Source organism: Osmerus mordax, chromosome 23 (genome assembly GCF_038355195.1).
Source record: "Osmerus mordax isolate fOsmMor3 chromosome 23, fOsmMor3.pri, whole genome shotgun sequence".
NCBI lineage: Eukaryota > Metazoa > Chordata > Actinopteri > Osmeriformes > Osmeridae > Osmerus > Osmerus mordax.
Window position 1 is genome coordinate 7,485,680 of NC_090072.1, and position 20,184 is coordinate 7,505,863.

Sequence of the window (20,184 nt, forward strand, 5' to 3'; positions counted from 1 at the left end):
AGCAAGGAAACACCTGGCAGACTGTCTTTCCACTCAGGGATCCTAAACTAGTTTCAGACGAGCTGAGTCTGGGATTTAATGCAATGTAAAGCCTCTGGGCCCTTTTAGCAATTTGAAGTCAACACACAAACCCACCCACGCACCCAGTGTAGAAAGACTTCCACATCCATTCCCCTTCATGTGCAAATCTGCTGACTGGAGGTGTTTGTGCGTGAGCTCGGTTCCCCTGCTGAACCCAACCCACAGCTCACCCAGCGTAACCCTCCCCCCGCCCCCCTTCTTCTGATCCTAACCCATACATCAATGAGCAGAGCGTTTAAAACACAGTGTGGGAACCGGAAGCCGTTCGAAATGGTCGGCGGCCGCCAACATAGTGTTGCGATGCAGAGAAGGACCCCAGCGTTGTGTGGGCAGAGCAGGTTGTCCTATCCCCTCAGTAATGATGAAACAGCATGGGGTCTTTGTTGTCGACGGGGCAACGTGATGTGTCCCTGCCTCGCCTCCCCCCCCCCCCCTCCCTCCCTCACCCCAGTTTGACATCTCACACTGGTATATAAAAACGTTGCGGTATGAAGCTCTCCCCAGATGCCTATATGTCTACTTGCCATCTGCAATGTTTGAAGTAGCTTTGCTCTTGACTTGTTTTTTTGTTTTTTTCTCCATGTGATTGGCAGAATTTCCAGCTGTTCGCCCAAGTTAAGTGGCTGCAAAGAGGTTTTTATGTCCACATTAAATCAGGCATCTGTTGCACAATTTAAATTACCCCCCACCCCTGATCATGGAACAAGAGGAGTTCTATGTACAATGACAATGTGCCCCTTCCTCCCTAAAGATAGGCTATACACACCGTTCTCACTGTAGATTAAAGCGGATGAAGTTGTCAATAAATACACCACAGAGGTTGTTCCCTTGCCTATTTAAACGGATCCTGATAGCCCACCTGTAGACCAGGTAGATGGGCTGGGATGTGAGAACAGTACCTGGTAAACCAAGTGTTGCACACGACTCGATAAGTCAAGTGTAAAAAGCAGGATTGACTAACAACTCACATAGACGCTGGCTGCCTGCATAATTTGCAAAATACACATTCACACACTGGCTCATTGGAACAAATCATTCCATTGATAGCCAGCCCTCAAAAATGACCACTGTTACCCAGAACCCTGGCTGGTGTTGCTGGAGTCGATGGAGTGCAAGAAAGAAGAAAAAAAAATCCATGCCATCACATGAAGAGCTACTGGATGGGAGCTGAAGCCATATAAAGGGAGAAACAGACATCTCTGGGCTGGAGCGCATGGCCGGGAGCCATGACACTGCTAGCAGGCAAACATCAGCCCAGATTCCCCACTGGGGGTAGGAATCAATCAGGCAGTCAGGTGCATACCTGGCAGTTGACTTGCCTCACTGACTCAGCCACGAGGACACACAACTGTATACAGACAGGAGGAATGTGTCAACTATACTGCAACTCTGCTACTTCACAATCAGACGTTGCAGGTATGAATTGAGAGATGCTACGATTCGTGGTTTTAGTCATGTATGCTGTTCTTATTAGATACACTCAAAGTTATGGATTACTTTAAAAGCCGTGCTGGGTTAACCTTGCACGAGCCATCTCTGTTGGACCCCCTCACTTGAATTGAGATAAATGTTCTGAATGAAGGTAAAGTACAATTATATTATCTAAAATAGTTTATTTAAGATTTTCAGTCAAATAGAAGCAGTTTCTTATGCTGAAAAACAACAGGGATTATTCTCATCATTGATTGATATCATCTAAAATATATATATATTTTCTCTCTCAATTTCAGTGAAAATGTCGCAGTCATATTTGACTTGCCTCAAAAACAAGTTATTACGGTTAATTGAACACGTTGGAGAAACCTCTACACTTGCATAAAGTACACGAGTGGTATTCTCATCAATATAAAATCTAATAACAGAAATGTTGTGGTTTTAGGTGAGCTGAGGAAATAAAGACATTTTCAGGGACAAGCAATTTCAGACAATCAGTCACAAACGAAACGATCCTCAAGGCCGTCTGGGTACATTCCACAAACATTCAACAGCCGAGTAAAACACACAACAAAGTATCGGAACACGCAAAACAACATCCAATCAGAGGTTGAGAAGATGACATTACAAGTGAGCTGAAACACCACAATTATTGTAGCAGAACATGGGACCAAGCTTTGCAAAGGGGCCTTTATTGCTGAGCGGTACTTAAACACTTGGACAAGGGTACCCAAGTTTCCCCATGTATGTCATCGTCTGCAGAGGTCGCTCAGGGACACGCTGGCCCTGCCTCCTCCGGGTTCTGGCGGGGGGGGGGGGGGGGTCACAGTTCGCTGTGTACGCCGCGCGGCCTCAGAGCTGGATGACAGCCCGCCGGAGTCTGAAGGTCCATGACGTACTGGCATTTGCTGGGCTCCCTCACCGATCGCAAGGCTGTCTCCGTCCCGCATGTCAGCGTGACCTAGAAAAGCAGGAGAGTGGGAGGGGGGGGGGGGGCGAAGGGGGGGGGGGGGGGAGGGTGGGGGGGAGGGAATGAAGTGGTAGCAGGGAGACGGAGCGGAGGAGATGTTGTTGTTAGCCCGGGTCGAGAGCTGTGTCGTTTCTCTCGGAAAGCAAGGCTGGAGTATTGTCCGATGTCAAGGACCTGATACTTCATTCTCCTGCCTTTGTGCAGCCAGCACGGCTGCCCCATGCTGCGTCTGGGAACATGCACCGTGCGCCTTCCACTGAGGTGAAAGGAATGAGAGAGAGGCGCTTGCTACAAACGACAGAATTATGCCGAAGCACCTAGTTCCTAGTTATTTGTGATACACAGTGCGTTCCGGTCTTTCTCTGAATTAAATTACAGCACACACAGAGAGAGAGACAGAGAGAGAGACAGAGACAGAGAGAGAGGAAGAGAGAGAGACAGAGAGAGAGACAGAGAGAGAGGAAGAAAGAGAGACAGAGAGAGAGAGGGCCGCCCCATTGCTGTTTCATATCCAACAAGTCTAGGTGTGACTGACACAGGGCAGCTACAGACCTGCTCCTCCTGCCGTCTCCACAGCCTGCTGTGGGACTGTGGTGTTGGATGTGCCAGGATATCATTACCTCCGTTGGGCCCTTTAATGGCACAACTTTTTTGTGCCCTCTTCAAGAAGAAAAAGGGGCGAAAGGCAAAAAAAAAAAAAAAAAAAAAAGGAAAAGTTATTTGACTTCTAGGGGGGTTTCCATAGCAACCCCTCTTATCTCAGTCTCTCTCTCCTCAGACAATCCCTCTGGTGAATAAAGAGAGAGAGAGACATGGCAGAGAGAGAGAAGGTGAGGGAGAGAAAGACAGACCTGAAAGAGCTTATTGTGTTCAACTTCCAGGCAGGTAGGTAGCACCAGTGATTTTGCTTGCCCAAAAGTTGGATTAAAATAGTGTGGGGGGAGTGGGGTGGGCTACTGGTGTAGGGTAGGGTAGGTGTTTGTAGTACACAATACATAAATCAAACCAAATTTAATCTCCACAAGTTCATATTTCTAGTAGTGCGCAAAAATCCTAGATACGGCTCCAACAGTAGTATACTGGGGTAGTGTACTGGTGTAGGATAGTGTAGTGTACTGGGGTAGTGTATTGTGGTAGAGTAGTATAGTGTACATGGGTAGACTAGGGTACTGGGGTAAGGTAGTGTAGTATACTGAGGTAGTGTACTGTGGCAGTGTAGTATAGCATACTGTGGTAATTTACTGTGGTGGGGTTGTGTAGTGTTCATGGGTACTAGTGCTGGGTACTTACTGTGGTAAGGCACTAGTGTACTGGGGTAGGGTAGTGTAGCATACTGGGCTAGAGTACAGTGGTAGGGCAGTCTAGTATATAAGGGTAGAGTAGAGTAGTGAGGTAGTGTCCAGTAGTAGGATAATGTTTCCTTTGATATTGAGAACCAGAATCTAGCTGGTCCTAACAGTAGTGATAAGCCGGCCTCATACAGCACACACGCACACACCCAGCCGGACGCATCACTCGCGACGAGAGCCAATCTGTTTAAACCTTCCCTTCGCTAGCCCCGAGAAATCTGGCGAGCGCCCGAACGGAACCAGACCGCGGGCCGCGGAGGAGAACTGAAGCCAGAGATCAAAACCCACGTCTTCACACACAATGGGCCCGCGACGGCGCTTCTCACGGCAGCTAATTAGGAACAGCAAGTCGGACTCCCCCTCCCACTGTCTGAGCGTCTCTACATGCTAGCCGTGGTCCCCCTCAGCCTTTGAATTAGTTTAATACCCCGCGTTGAAACAATGCAGAAGGGCGCCCGCTCGACGTTGCCATTCAGCCGCTAAGAGGTAAAGGAGCCTCTCGTCAGCGCGGAGGAAGAGCAGAGATGAGGTTCACCCGTTTCAGATATAATGAGGGACGACTCCTGGCCCAGACTTCATTTGTGCAGCCTGTACACGGCAAAAGAAGAAGAAGGAGAAGAAAAAAAAAAAGGGGGGGGGGGGGGGTGCCGTATCAAAGGAATTCAATTTAGGCTTTTCAAAGAGTCCCTGGATGGTATGAGTACATACATTTGCAGATTGCGTTTATTCAATCCATTTGAAGAAGGGGGCATGATTCCAGGCAAACCCCCCCCCCCCCAAAAAAAAAGGCGAGCTACATATTTTATTGAACAAATTTGACGCACAGAAATACGGGCCCCGTAACTGTGACATAATAGACAAAAACGTCTGTTGGACTGAAAGAGAGAGAAAGACAGGGAGGGAGAGAAAGAGAGAGAGGTGGATGTTGAGGAGAAGTTTATAAGTGGGAGTATCAAAGGACTGGAGTGTATTACCATCCTACCAGTCATTGTAGACTGACAGTAGAAAGGCTGTGAGCAAACAGGGAGTCTGTTTCACTGTTCCTGTTGGTCTGTTCACATGTGTGTGTCAATATTTAGACTTGTGCCTTGTGTTTACTGGAAATGATGAGGAATACAATAGGGTTCTGACTTAACCACTGTAGGTTTGGATTGTGTTTGTGTGTGTGTGTGTGCCTGTCTGTCCATCCATCTATCCACCCCTCTGCCAACCCAAATCTGTCTTCAAATCTATCCGTTGTCAGCCTGCCAGTCTATTTATCCATCTTTCTGTCCGTCAGTCCATCTGTCCATCCATCCACCCATCTTGTGTGTGTGTGTTTGTGTGCTTACCATAGTGTTCCTTGTGGGCCCCTGCCAACAGAGCTCGCCGCTTTCATACCTCATCTGGCAGTACTGGTTCTCTGGCGACCCCGCCCACGTCCCCCACTTCCTGGAACACAACCAATGACAGAAAAAAGCTAAAAAAAAAACAGACAACAACACAATCATTGTTATCAACACCGCCATGCTTTACCTGAGGAACCAAACAGGTTCTATTTATTAGTGCAACGATTCAAAATCAATTCCCAGTGTCCAAATAAGCACTGTTCTGTTGGGCATAGAGAGAAACATTGCTATCGCCAAACACCAGGTTTGTTAATTGGAATATGGTTTCCCCCTGCAAAAGACAATACACTGGCAAGGCCAGGTTGGCAATGCCCTCTGCAAGTGCCTGGTGCTGGCAACCTCTCTCTCTCTCCCTCTTTCTCTCTCTCCTCATACAGCAGAGGGGAAATATTAATTACCGTTCGTCAGAGTTAATTCTCTGTGCCATTCGGCGCAGAGGAGGGAGAGGAGAAGTGCACAATACTACTGAACCCAATCCCAAATGAGGCCTTGTGTGCCCAGCACTCGCTGGCTAATTATATTCTCACCAAAGCTCTGGAGAAGAATTAGGAGGCAAAAGTGGACAGTGTGCCAGTAGTCTTTACAGTAATCTACCTCTGCCTTGCAAATAAAGCCACTTTTTCTTTTAATAGTGTGCTCGCAAGACACACTAATAATAGTTATCATTTATTATTATTCCCACCCTAACCCCATCCCTCAGTTTTTGCACGACGTCAACGTGCAAGGTGTCAAAATGTTCGTCTCGTTCGCGAAAGTGTTGCTATTACATTCTGGAAAGTTCCGTTGCGCGGTTCAGGAAGTGTGTACATTTTTGTGGCGTAAAGTGTTGACAGAAGGGAAGCATGACTGGAAGAGGGGGACCGTGCATGCAGGGGCCCCCAGCCTGATCCGTGTGTTTATCTGGTGGGCTCCCAGGGGCCCATTCTCCTTCCTTTAGACTGTATCTTTGACATCTAAGTGTGTGTACCATGTAAAGATGTATTTCCAGCATTTCATGTTTTATTTGACAGTGTGGTCAGGTTTTCCCTATTAAAATACGGCTATGGATATGTTTGTCAGGTTAGTTACATAATTCCCACCCCCCCAAAAAAATATACAAAAATGGAGCAAAACTGTAATTACATTTTCTGTCCACCCCTTCAGCTATGTAGGTAACAAAACGACTTTAGCCTTACCTTTATTCATACGATAATGTGCAGCGCTTACTTAAGTCTCACAACATTTGCTGTAGTGTGGTGCACTTTTGCATACTAATCAAAAGACAATGCTTGACTTTCCTAGCCTATTTATGTAATGTAGCATCATGACTAAAACAGTTGCCTGGAGTCGATCTATGCAGTTTTTTTCAAACTCACCAGCCATAACTAGAAAAAAGAACACAAAAAAGTCTATGCTTGAAATAAGGACACAGAAAAGGAGCAGGCTTTCAACCAAAGCATGATCTCAAAAAAGGATAGAAAGCGAGCGGCCCTATTTTTCAAAAGCATTCGCTGTCGTTCGACCCGTCTCCTTATTCGTTGACTTTGAATTCCTCGGCCTTTCAAGACCGCGGAGCCTTGAGCAAGGGCTCGGGGGGTCTCGGAGTGGCGCTTCCCTGAGTCGGCAGCCCGTCCGCGCTCCACGCACGGCTTATTTAGGACGTCTGAACAGGTCACGCCGAGGTGAATTGCTCACACAAGTGGAAGGGGACCGGCGCTCTGTACCTCTTCCCTTCTTCCTTCCACCCTGTTTGATTAGGTTTTAGCACTCGGTTAGTGCCAGGAGGCCCTCAAATGGATTGCTGTCAAGGCCCGGGGACGCGTGGTGCAGAGGGGGGGATGTGACAGCGCCCGACTCTCTCCATCGGTTTGACCGCTGATCCCTAATGCGCTCCCTTTTTTGTGTGTTTGTGTGAGTGTGTGTGTGTGTGTGTGTGTGTGTGAGAGAGAGAAAGGGAGTGTGTGTGTGTGTGAGAAACGGCTGTCCGTCTGCGTGAGTGTGTGTGTATGTGTGAGTGCCCCCAACCCCGCAATCCTCCACCCATTCTCCGCCTCGGTCGAGTCCCCTGCCAGACCTCCATTCTCGCCCTATCAGTCCCACCCGCGCCCCATGAGGCAGGAGAAGGCCCTGTCAATTAGGGCCCCAGTTATCACGGAGACGTGGCCTATAGACTCCTAGTCATTTGCCCTCGCAGGAGTCACAAGATGGAACTGCTATTGACAGAACAGTCTGGTAATGATAGCTTGTCACAGACTCGTATCGGCAGACCATTTTCTATAGTCGTTATATACAGCCCTCTAGCATTTACCCAAAGTCACAGCCAATCATACTCCCAGTAGGGGGACACGTATGCAGTCACTTATTATGATCTACGTATATCACGCCATGGATATGGGGAGAATGCTAGATTACGGCTTTAATTTAGCAAAAATCCACGGTGACATTTAAAAACCCGTCAAAAACAAACATTCCACAGTTACACTACGACCTCTTGACATATAACACACTATCATCTTAAGAGACAACAAACCCCCCCCCCACACCCCCCCCCCCCCCCCACAAAAGCATACTCTAGAACCAATTCATCTCAGGCAGACGTTAAACATCTGACGGGGTACACACGCACGCACGCCACACACACAAGTAGTGCGTTTGCTTAGTGTGTCGTCTTGCAGAGTGGCTCGCTGTCTTAAAAGCGCCAGGCTCTCCTGTATGTGTTCTACCGGCGCCGCAACATGGCTGGATGATCCTTAGCTTCCGCTCCCCAGGGCCCAGCGGGGAGCCCCATTAGCCCGCCTCGCTAAACACCAGGCAAGGGGTGCCGCTAACGCGTTAGCATTCAGTTCACTCAACAACAAACCCTACCATGTCTGCACCAAGGAAAATATATACAAATACATTTAAAAACAAAACAAAAAAAGAACAATTTTATTTATATTTTATGCGTATATACAGTAGATATATATGTGTCTGCGTGTGGGTATACATACACACTATTTAAACATATATGCACAACATGTGTATGTTTATATAGTGAGTATAGTGTATATTTGTATATATAATATAATACAGGCAATAGAGTTCAGCTAATTTCCCCAACACATCCTTATACCTCTGCAGGGATGGGGGGGGAAAGGCCTTATTTAATTACAGCCGAGTATGTAAATAGATTTGTGGACGGAGGGGGAGAGAAAATTGGACTCCTACATTTCTAAAACCCATTTCTGTCCACATGGAAACTAGAGATCGGGACTGCAGACTTCATTTTGATGATTAATGTGCAGAGATATTGAACATATGTTCTTTTTGGGGGGCTGTGAACCCCTTGTAATCTGGTTTCCTGATGCAGGCTCTTGTTCCATAGTTGTCTGCTCCGTCGTAATATTGTCAAATGCACCTTCTATCAAATAACAGGCATGGAGATGGTGGAATATCGAGCCGAATGTCGGTTCTTTTGCTGTTCTGTAGGACTGAGGTGTTAGCTTGCTCAGGGAGACCTGTCCTCCTGACTTGGAGAGCCACTCACATCACGTGCCTCCAACTGCTCCAGACTGTGGTTCACTCTGGACTCATTTACAATGACTGAGCGCGGAAGACACAACATCCTCCAGTGGAGGCGTGGAGGAGAGAAACAGAGACACAAGACTGCATGAAACCCCATGTCTTTCCGTGTGTGTTTCTGGTTTAGATTGAATCAACAGTACTTGAGTCGTTTGGAAGACACAAGAGAGGTGCCAGCATGGTCATGTGACAACATTTTCAGAAGGCCAATTGTTGTTTCACAACAACCATAGCTAGCGAGTTCACAAGGAACTGTGCAGATAGTATCCTGCTACAGTCTGCCAGAACAATTGGAATTCATTTGTATCCCAATAAATGTATCTTTTTGGACAAAACCAGCTGTCAATCATGTACCAAAATATATGAAGAGACAAATATTTTTTAATGAATATTGGCACAAAGTGGTCTTGGAATACCCACAATTGTTTAATTGATGTTTAAAGCTAATCCTTATTAAGAATAATTAGCTTTCGCAAAAAAGCTGATTAGCTTTCACTCCTCATGATAATGGCTTGAGCTGATATAAGCTCCTCTTATATTTTAAAATATGTGGTCGCCAGCGATTCAGTTGAACTTCATCGCGCCGGTAATCCGTGTGCCTCCAGCGATAAATCCTGAAGATCCGGTGCTGAGCGCCAGTTAGCCCCCCTGATACAGCCGCGCGTCAACCTGTCAGAAGCAATTATCATTCCGACAACTCCACCTTGGTTTTTTACACACCCCTCAGATACCGGGGGGGGGGGGGGGGGGGGGGGGGGGGGGGGGGGGGGGGGACGGACGGACGGACGATGGCAACGCAAGTAGCAGAGGAAGAGGAAAGGGAACGTACAGTAGGACTTCAGCTGGAGAAACCTGAATGAAGGAAACCACTGGTGGCATACAGGGAGGAAGTGGGGCCTCCTTTGGTTGCACAGCGGTGTTCTCAAGTGGAATGAATATAGATGTGCTCATTTGCCTCAGGTGCCGTCTTTGAAACCTATCTACTGTAGTGTGTGTGTGTGTGTGTGTCTGTTCACTTAGCACACTAATATTGTCTTAGGGAACTAGCTCTCTACTGTACAGTATCTTGTTCACAAACACACACACACAGGTGGTGGATGCACACGTTTGTGAACAGTGTGTGAGTGTGAGAGGACGTTTTGCACTTATGTCATATTCAGGAGGACACAGTTTGCACGACAGCACAAGTTAGTCGCAAGAACACACAAACAGACCGCCCGATGAAATCCTCATCACTCTGTTGTGGTGTTTTGAATAATGTGGTTGGAAAATGTCTGCCCATTTATTTCAGACAAACTGTATGCCGACATCACGAGTAGCACAGTTATCTGGTTTTGGTCTGTATTTGTACTGCAACTTCAGTAAAGTGTACAGCCTCCTTGAAGTACCTTAAGTAGGAGTTTCAGATAAGAGGCTTGCTTTCAGATGAATTACTGTTCAAGACGTCCACCAATGTGTTATCCCCTGGAATATCGTATCAATTACAAGGATCCCGATTTGTTTTGCCTTCTGTGACTCTTTTCCCTTCAGCCTGAGGACAAAAATGTAACCTCCACAGGGCAGAGCGACTGTATGCTAACGCGAGTCTCTTCAGTGACATCATTACACTTTTCGGTTGTCATCATGTAGTAGTGGAGCCTCCGACAGCTACGGTTCCTATTTCCGTCCGGACCAACGCCCTCTCCGCTTTTACGCGAGTCACTGAATCGCAGCCATGAACATGAGCACTAATGACATACCTGTGTTGGGATATTGGACAGTCTGTTCTTATTAGCATCACCACCGTTAGCATCAATTCATTAGCCAGCGCAATCAACACCTCACAGCAACGCTTCCACAACACACTGCTTGTGTGGGGCAGCAGGTTACTGCTCTCCCCATCATCTTAAAGCCATAATCATCTCTAACAACCCCGAGATTGTGCCATATAAGCAGTTAGGGGTGGGCGGTACAGTCACTGCTAATCCGTTGGTTGATCCTGATACACGCGGGTGGTTTGCAGCGCCACAAGTAAAGACAAAATGCTAAATGTATTCAGGAGGTGGCAGCAGCAGCCACAGCTCGAGCCCCACACGTGCCTGGTGACCTCCCCCGTTCACGGAAGGTCATCCATCCATTAGAGGGTGTGAGCATTGAGCCAAGCCTGGGAGGAGTCATCACAGTACCAGTACCACCCCCCCCCCCCCACCCCTGCTCCTCACGGCTTTCGCACCCCCCCCCCCCCCCCTCTCTAATTAATAATGCAGACCCAGGAACATGCAGGGGCACATGCTGGGTGCACCATCAGGAGTTTCCTCACCCCCCCCCGTGACTGGAACACAAAGATGAGTATATTTTGGTATCTGCCTCTCGGTTGTTTTTCCGCTGTGTGTGTGTCGCAGCCCTGGTCTGGATGGAATCAATCTCTGACTTGAGTCATCAGTACATAAGCTCCTCTGCACCAACGATTGTACATTACAACATTAAAACACAAGCCAAAGCCCATGCGGCAATGCATAAATGTCTAGTGCTAATGCCAGTGCTACCTACAGCTTATAGTAGGTGTTACCTACAGCTTATTGTAGGTGTTACCTACATCTTATTGCCATTGGCCAGGAGTTGATATAGTGTATTCGACAAGTGAATTATAGTTTAAAGGGCAAAGGAGTTATACCTGCAACAAACTTATGTTAAACATCCATTGTGCACACACCAATGGTATTTTTACAGAAAGGAACAAAAGAAAATCTGTGAGCCATATTTCATCAACACCTCCCAACAGATACGAGTCGGTGCGATGTCAAATCTAAATCAGTATTCCGTTAACGCCTCACTTGTGCCTCATTAACGAGGGGGCTCCACGTTGCCATGGCTACCCAGCCAAGAGGGCATTAGGGGTTCACACTGTCAGCCCTCCCCTCCTCCTCCTCCTCCCCCCCCCCCCCCCCCCCCTCCCCCCCCATCCACTCCAACTGTCTTCTCAGACAGACAAGAGCTATTACCTTGCGCTTTGACTGGCGGATATACTGGAGTGGTTTGGGTAAAGGGGGCACCACAAAGGGGTGACCAGGGGTAAGGAGAAGGTGCCTGTGTAGGAACACAAACAAGGCGGCGGCGGCGGTGGGGCAACAACGGCGAGAAGCTCGACAACAGCAACAGTCGAGCGGCTCCAGCGAGAGCAGCTTTCCAACGGAGTGCAAGCATCGAGTTAAGTCCAGGCGTCGGTGTCGGATAACTGGTACTGTAGCTCGTCTGTCGTGTGTGAAGGCTGTATAATGCCCTCTCATGCGTCCGGGCATCAGTCTGCAGTGTTTCCTCTGCAGGTAAGAGAGCCCCTCTCTCTAATGGCACTCCAGCGAACGCCCTTGGCAGCTTGAAAACGAGCCCATTAAGTAGAACACTTTAATGTATAATTATGCACTTGTTCCAGTGGAGCTGTCGCTACTCCGTGGGTTAAATCATTACAACTCGGAATAGACCAGGAGAAAAAAAAAAAGCTATGCTTTTCGAAAGCCTATCAAAACAATTAAGGGAAGGGATCGGCTTTGATATGAACACATGAAAGCGAACGTCGTTGAATCGTTAAGCGAGGCCATTCAAAAGGTGGCAATGCAAAAACAAAGCTACAAAGAGACACATACCAAACACCGATGGCTTTTCTTAGCACACTATTTGTGGTGTGTTCGTGCTTTTATTTTGAAGGCTGACTCTAGTGAATGTGAAAAAAAAGAAAAAAAAAGTAGAAACATTAAAAGGACAAAACTGAAATCAGAATGTTCCTTCCTTTCCAAAAATAATGGATTGGGAGCATAATAAAACATGTTTCAATCACTTCTAGCTGAAATTAATTAAGTTAAATCTGAATGTACAGAAGTCTGGTGTACTGTGCAAGGTCATAGTCATTACTATATTACCATGTTTACCTTCGAACATTGTAAATCTCTTCATACACTTTACCCACCTTAAACCTATTGATTACGAATATTTAAATCACATATTTTCAAAGAAAAAACGTATTACGCTACTTGGTATGTGATTGACATTCTTTGCAGAATTATCAAACTTAAGTTATACAGAGGAATAAAAAACAATGTACAGCAATGCTTTTTAAACATTCTGCTAACAGGGACTGGGACATATATCCATTTGGAAGGAAATAAGAGCAGCTTTTTTATTCTTTGTTTTAACCCTTTTATGCATGGCGTCCACTACAGAGGACATATATTTCGAAGGCATGTTCAACCCTTTAACCTCTAGTAGGGTGAGATGGCTGAGCGGTTAGGAAATCGGGCTTTTAATCAGAAGGTTGCCGGTTCGATTCCCGGCCATGTAAAATGACGTTATGTCCTTGGGCTAGGTATTTCACCCTACTTGCCTTGGGGGGAATGTCCCTGTACTTACTGTAAGTCGCTCTGGATAAGAGCGTCTGCTAAATGTAAATGTAGTACTCTCTCCTAACTGGCCCCCGAAACCAATGTACACAATCCCATTTTCGTTTTTAGATATTGCATCATCAATTCATAAGTACCTCAGGAATGACTGTTAAATCCTTTGATTGTCAAGAAAAATAGACAGGTGAAAATATCAGTCAACTAAATAAGATGTTAGAAATACTTTTATACCCATTTTTATCATCTGTTCCTAGTAAATTGTTTCCTGTGACTGAAAATCCATCGGTTCACTTGAGTGGATGTGAATGCGCCAAAAGTGTGTATTCTCTCTCAAATGTCTTTCCTGATAAACCTATTGATGAATCTGTCTTCCAAACAAAACTGTATGCATTTCATAATGGACAAGACAACCTTTCCCTTACAAAATCACAGACTTGAAAGTCTTTCTGGGAATCAACCAAATTATGTCCTACATAAAATATCCAGACATTAATGTATGGTGTCCACTGCAGTAGACAGACCAAACTTAAGAAGTATTACTTTGTGATTTAAATGTTTTTTATGAGAATGCAGAAATTCTGACTTGTCCACAAGAAATTTATTCCTTTCCAAAGGACATGACGGCTTTGGGAAACTGTAATGTATAGTGGAGATTCATAAGTAGCATTTAGACTTACGCACTGACAGACATATTTCAAATGAAGGGCATTGCTATAGCTGCCAGCTTGACATTCTCAGTCGCTCTCCCTCTGATATCTAGTACAAAGGATTGCCAGATTATAGAACATCAATAGCTCCAAAGGCGACAATGGTAGTCTTTTTCAATAAACACCCACAAAGACAACCTGACAAAAAAATAAAATATTTAAGGATTAGAACTGCCTCAAAATCCTACATTAGGACCTGTCATACTTCCTCTCAGAGGAAGATTCAGAACCGTGCTACATATGGGTTTGCGTATATCAACCTGTGAATGTAGAATGTCTGAGTTCAGGAAACGTCTCTAAGCGAAACTGAGGCACACGTTTACTTACCCAAACATTGACTTACACTGTTAGCTAACACACCATAGCTCATGAAAACACCTTCTGCAAGAAAACACAGAACACAGAACCATACTGAATCTAACATAACCTTCCAGAATCAAAAGATAACAATGTACTAATGGATGCTGCCCTTCCAGAATCCAATCTCCAGTGGATGGTATTTGCACTCACTTATAACCTGCTGAAGCTGTAATAGTCTGTAATACCTTGCAGTTCCCCTGTGATTGCCATGCCACAAAATGGCCACCCATAGTGATAATTACCCACTTTCCAACTGTTTATACATGAACTGCTACTAAGGATAACTGCGAGTGAACTGTAATTCATCTTAAAGGAGAAGGGATGTGATACATTTTCTGTCAGAAGTTTCCTCTTTTAATACTTTTAAAATAGGCACTGGGGTTTTTTACAGCTCTCACGAGAAATCCACTATTATTGATCAAATGAACACATTTCCATATTACCACAGCTACAGAGCGGAGATCTTCTTTTATTTTTGGCTGGCGCTCATAAATGTGCTCGGCTGGATCATTGGAGTGGAGCGTCTCACAGGACTGTCACAGCCTACGGGCGTTCATATTTCAGGACAACTGCTCCATTTTCTTCCTGCAGGCGCTGACGGACTCCTGATGCCACATTCCTGAACCTTTACACAGGCTCCTGAGTTCAATTCCAACAGTAACTCCTTTATGAGAAAGGCATGATGCTAATGCAGTACAAGCTAACACCACGGATGCTGGCGCTTAATCTTACCATTAGCGATACCGACAGTGACATGAGGCAGAGGCAGATGCTCAGTGTGTGTGTGTGTGTCTTATCGGTCTTTCATGTCGTCTCTATGGAAGCCGGCAGACTAAACAGTGATACGTACACACTAGTATCGCTACAAACCCAATCGTTCCCCCCCAACCCCCCCCCCCCCCCCCCCCGGTGACAGGGATGACCCAATCTCCGTGGGGCCACTGTACGCCTGTTGCCCGGACCGTCTGCCCCCGGTGTGCCGCATTCGCAGTGGGTACGCCGCAGTCTTTCACGAGGGTTTCAATGTTGCTAGGCTACCCCACTTTCTTTTTCTTTTCTCTTTCTGTTTGAAAATCTACTGTTCAATAAAGCGGTTGTGGGAAGACCTGTGGGTCTGAATACTGAGTGATGCCAACCTGCAAGGGAAACTGACAGCTCTAATAGCCTTTTTTTTCTCCCTTCGTTTCTTTTTTTGCCTTTCACAATAGGCCTTTTCTTTTCCCCTGACTCGAACACAAGAGCCGTGCGTCAGCCGGCATGCTCGCTCTCCCTCTCATTCCTACATTGTTGCCTTTATGGCTTTCAATCATGCCATTTCTGTTTCTCAATATGTAACTGGAGTGATGGCCCTCGTGGCGCAAAAAAACACCCCTCTAGATAAGGCCTTCCGTTCTCACTCCTTGCTTGAGTCAAGCACTATAGTGTGTGTGGCGTATGCCAAGGACTAAACATCTTTGACGCCGGAGCGCCCAGAAGGGGGACGTAACCTAGCGATTATTATTCCCGTTTTGTTTTCTCCCGCTACCCGTGCCATGCTGAACGTATTCCCAACTCTCGCTAGGTAACAAGGCAGCGGCCCCAAGGTTGAAAGGCCAGACTAGCAATCTGCTCTCCACCCCACCGTCCCGACGCTGCTTGTTCTGTCTCCCGACTCGCTCCCGGGGACGACACCGACCCCGAGGAGAGAGGTTTGACCCCAAGCCGAGGGAGGGCCGGCTCCTTGGCCCTGCGAGTGACACCCTCCGACCCCGCGACCCCAGCTGAGAGGCCGTCTGATTTCCCTAGAGTCCAACCAGCCACCAACACTGCTGTGATCCCTACCATGTTGTAACCCTGGTGTCCTCCAACGCTTTATGTAAATCATTTATCATTTATATATAACTATATAACATAGCGGTTGCTTTTTGGTGGTTGTTTTTTATTCATTTTGATGTGCGGGTCTTTCAGTTTGGATAGACTTGTATTGGCCCCCCTCTGTGTTCTGTATCTGTGCATACAGAACTATTTTCTTGTCTTTATCCTAAGTAAACGTTATACTGGCATGCATAACTATTTTAATCATACTCGTTCTCGTGGCGAAAAGGTTCTTACAGTGCGGCCATGCAGCATTTTCAGGGCGTACTTTGAACCGTTTTCGGTTGTTATTAGCAGCTGGTGGAGAAAAAAGCTACAAAGCAGATAATTACTCTTTGCAGACACACTATTTGGGGACTTGCAATTCAAAGACACCAAAGATAGGGGACCGCCCGTGGCCTAAATGTATATATACACTTTTAGCCACTGAATATGATTTAACGCTTCATACCAACACCATCATCTAACTCAGAACTCCACACAATGGAGTACAAACCATTAAGGAGTTGTACTGTACCATGACCATGACTGGCTCTCCATTTGCATGTTCATCCATCAGGGTTAGACTGAAATCCAACTCGCCCTATGAGATGTAATCTCTGTCTCTCCCAGACCAGTATTTTCCCTCGCTCTCTCCCCCGCCCACCTTCCCTTCCTCACAGCTCTACTTTCAATAACAACAACAACAACAACAACAACTCAATAACGGAATGTTACGTAACCCGGCAGAGCTGAGGAAGTGGAAAACAACATGGCGCCTTTACGACTCATCAATTCCTGCAAACGGGCAGCCGTCGCACGCGCTCTCTCCTCCACTTCCTGGTCCGACTGCTAGCGATCTGTTCGACTGCAGGGACTGCGAGCTACTAAAGCGCACTCCATCACACCGGACAGGCCGGGCTGTTGCCCGGAACACGTGGGCATTTTGTTTCGTCTTCCCCTCGTCCTAAAGAAGAAGGGGGAAGGAGAGAAAAAACCGAGAGAAGCCAGCGAACGAGACACCTCGTGTGCTTCATCATCTATCTAGGCATGCATCCGTTCTTCTTTTTTTTTTTCGCAGGTTATCGACTGCATTTCCAGAAGGGGCGTGTGCTCACTGTTCCTTCGGTGTAGCCGGCGTGTCGCGCCGGCGTCCCGGCATTATGAAGATGGACGACGCTGTCGCGGCGGGACGGTCTCGTGGTCATGCCGGCGTTTTGGCCTACTCTGTTATCATTATCGCAGCTGATGTTATTGTTACAGCGTCCCATTCCGAGGCAGGGACAAGACGTGCTTGCTCGTGACTGGAAAAGAGAAAGGGGGCAAAATAGGAAGAATGGTCTGAATAGCAAACGGAGAGATGCGGGGTTGCGATGGCGGGCGTGCGAGGCTCGGTGTAATATCTACATTTGCAGATAATAACACAAATGACGTGCTTTGGAAGGTCCGGAAGTGTAACACACAAAATGAAGCAGAACTAATAATACAAGGGGCTCCACACACACATTCACAGTTAATGGACATAGAACATACAACGCCCGACAACAGACATAAGCAAATACAACAAACATACGCGGTTTCAAAGGTTTTGAACTGAGATGTGATGGGACATCCCATGCTAAACATTAAATGGTTCCACCTAACTGCACTTAGAGAAGTACAACTGTCAGAGAAATCTATTCATTTCACAAAAAAAAAAAAAATCTGCAATAATACCATGACCAACACCAACTTACTTTAAAGTCAGTATTGTATGGTAGTAGTAATATCTTTGTAGTGGCATAAACCAAACTACATTCAGAACACTAAAGATTGAAATAACATATATTTAATGTACAGTTTCAACAGTCCCATTAGATGAACAGCAGAGAAGCAGTGACTAGTAGCAACTTCAAGGCCATATCTACAGCCATGGTGGTAGCAGCTAAAACACTGAGCCAACTATATCTTCACACCTTCTCTGACAAGACATGCATGTTAATGTGTGTCTCTCTCTCTCTCTCTCTCTCTCTCTCTCTCTCTCTCTCTCTCTCTCTGTCCTTTAGGATGCTGAAGCAGGTGTGATAAATGCTGCCGTTTAAATCAAAGCTCTCCCCTCGCCCCCCTCGCTCACTCTGGGGAAAGGGAGGATGTCTCCACGCAGATTGATATCTGGGGGCCCAGCCATATCCTGCGAGGGCTGACTGATGGTCTGTCTGGATAAAAAATGAACTTTATTCCCAGCGCGCCGACTATGATTCATGTCCCCTCCACCCTCCCCCACCCCCCGCCAACGTACCTCCATCCCTCCTGCCCAACCCCCCCTCCCCCCACACTCTCCTCCTCCCCCTTCCCATACCTACATCCCACCACACTCTCTCCCTGGAAGAACGCGGGCTACATTGCGGCGCAAAGTACCCGCCTGCCCACACCCCGAAAATCACATTACTGTCCGTGTACAGTATGCGTGTATGGGGTGAGATGAAGTTATACTCCACATCCAAAGCGACCATTTAGTTTCCATTAACCAGCTTGAGGCGAATGAATTATTCAAGAGCCTCTTAGCTATGTTGGCTTTTCCGTGAGGGTGGGTGTCAGCTCCCCAGAGACACACAAGCACCTCTTTTTGCCCTGGACATGGACAGCGAGACCGAACTGTTGTGGTCTGCGTAAACGAACCTCCCCTCTCTTCTCTGCGAGGCGGCCATCTTGTTCCAGACATGCCGGCTCCGAGAGGCACAGGAGGAGGGAGGAGCTCTGCGCCTCTGTTGTAAGCGACACCGCGGCCACACTTTTGAGTCACGCGCGTCGCAACGGACCGCCTCAACCGGTTCTGTTTCTGTCTCTCTGGCCTTCCATACTGTGGCGTGTGACAGGCAGGAGAGACAAGGGTCGTATGACTCACGATTTGCATTCTGTCTAACCTCCCCTCCTCCACACACACACACACACATACATACACACTCTGTAAGATAAGATAGGAACATGGTGAAACGTTCCCCAGCTCCACGTGTGAGTGGGCAGTGTAGGAGGTGACAACGCTAAGAGCACACAATGTCATGCTTCAGATTCCAATTAGTTTCCCCCTCTAAAAGCCCAAAATGCGCACACCAAGGCATAATTGCTAATAAATCATCTCCAACATGACTTTAACGTCGCTCCGTCGCCGAAAAAAAGAGGAAAGCGGAAAACTAATAACATAATTTGTGGGAGAGCGGAAAATGTTTGGACACATCGTCTCCTCCCCCCAAAAAGATGGTGGTCATTTAGGCCTTTATATTGTCAGCATGGAAAACAAATCTTTAGCCTGCGTCACCCTCTCCCAAAACAGTGTTGCAATTTAGGCAATGGGAGGAGTTTCAGCCAATCATAAAAGCTTATTAAAAGTTTTTGTATTTTTCTTATTTCTTTTTCTTTTCTTTTTTTTTTGGGGGGGGGGGGGGTTCAATGTCAATGGAATAGCATTTCCATAATTGCACCCTATAAATGTGTCTGATGACTGACGGGTAAGGCTAATGAGAGAGTGGAAGAGGACAGCGGCGAGACATCCCATAATTATCACCTCAAATCACAGTTTGCGGGACAGGAGGGGGAAAAAAAAGATAACAAGGAAGAAGACAAGGAGATAAATATATGGTTTTCCACACAACAAGGAGGTAACAGATATTAAGCTCTGGTAATGGAACAATATGCAAGAAATGACATTTTATGTTATAGACACAGGTAAATAACGAGCTAGCAAGCTAGCTCGCCGACACCTCCAGTGGCTTCGACACTGACCTTGAGAACCAATCCCACCGCCTCAACGTTAACACTTCCACAGAACAAAAGGAAGGAGAGGATAGAGCAGGGAGCAGAAGAAGTTTACACTTCATAGGAATTGAGTTCCCTTCTTTCATAGCACCAAACCACTTTGATCCAGACCAATGTCCGGCGCAGGACTGAGCCAATCCCTTGGGGAAGGTAAAAGGCCACGCAGCTAAATCCTTGAGATGAAATTGAAACCCTTCACTGTGGGAGAAAATACGACCCTGCCGTATATGAACCCCCCCCCCCCCCCCCCCCCCCCCACCCCTTTTCACAATTGATCAAAAGCTATTAAAAACCAGTTAGCAATTGATTATAGGTCAGGTGAGGTCTAAAAGAGATTGAGTAACAATAAAAAAAAAAACA

The 20,184-nt window shown here is 46.6% G+C and overlaps 1 protein-coding gene across 2 annotated transcripts in view; it reads right to left on the minus strand.

The window, feature by feature from the left end:
• Nucleotides 1–1,697: 1,697 nt before the first annotated feature.
• LOC136967713 (glucosidase 2 subunit beta-like) overlaps nt 1,698–20,184 on the minus strand; it is a gene marked incomplete in the record, with an annotated part of 105,043 nt that continues 86,556 nt past the window's right edge. For both annotated transcript variants that reach the window (XM_067261616.1, XM_067261614.1), the window contains 2 exon segments: nt 1,698–2,476; nt 5,166–5,265. In XM_067261616.1, coding sequence (XP_067117717.1) covers nt 2,339–2,476; nt 5,166–5,265 — 238 coding nt within the window.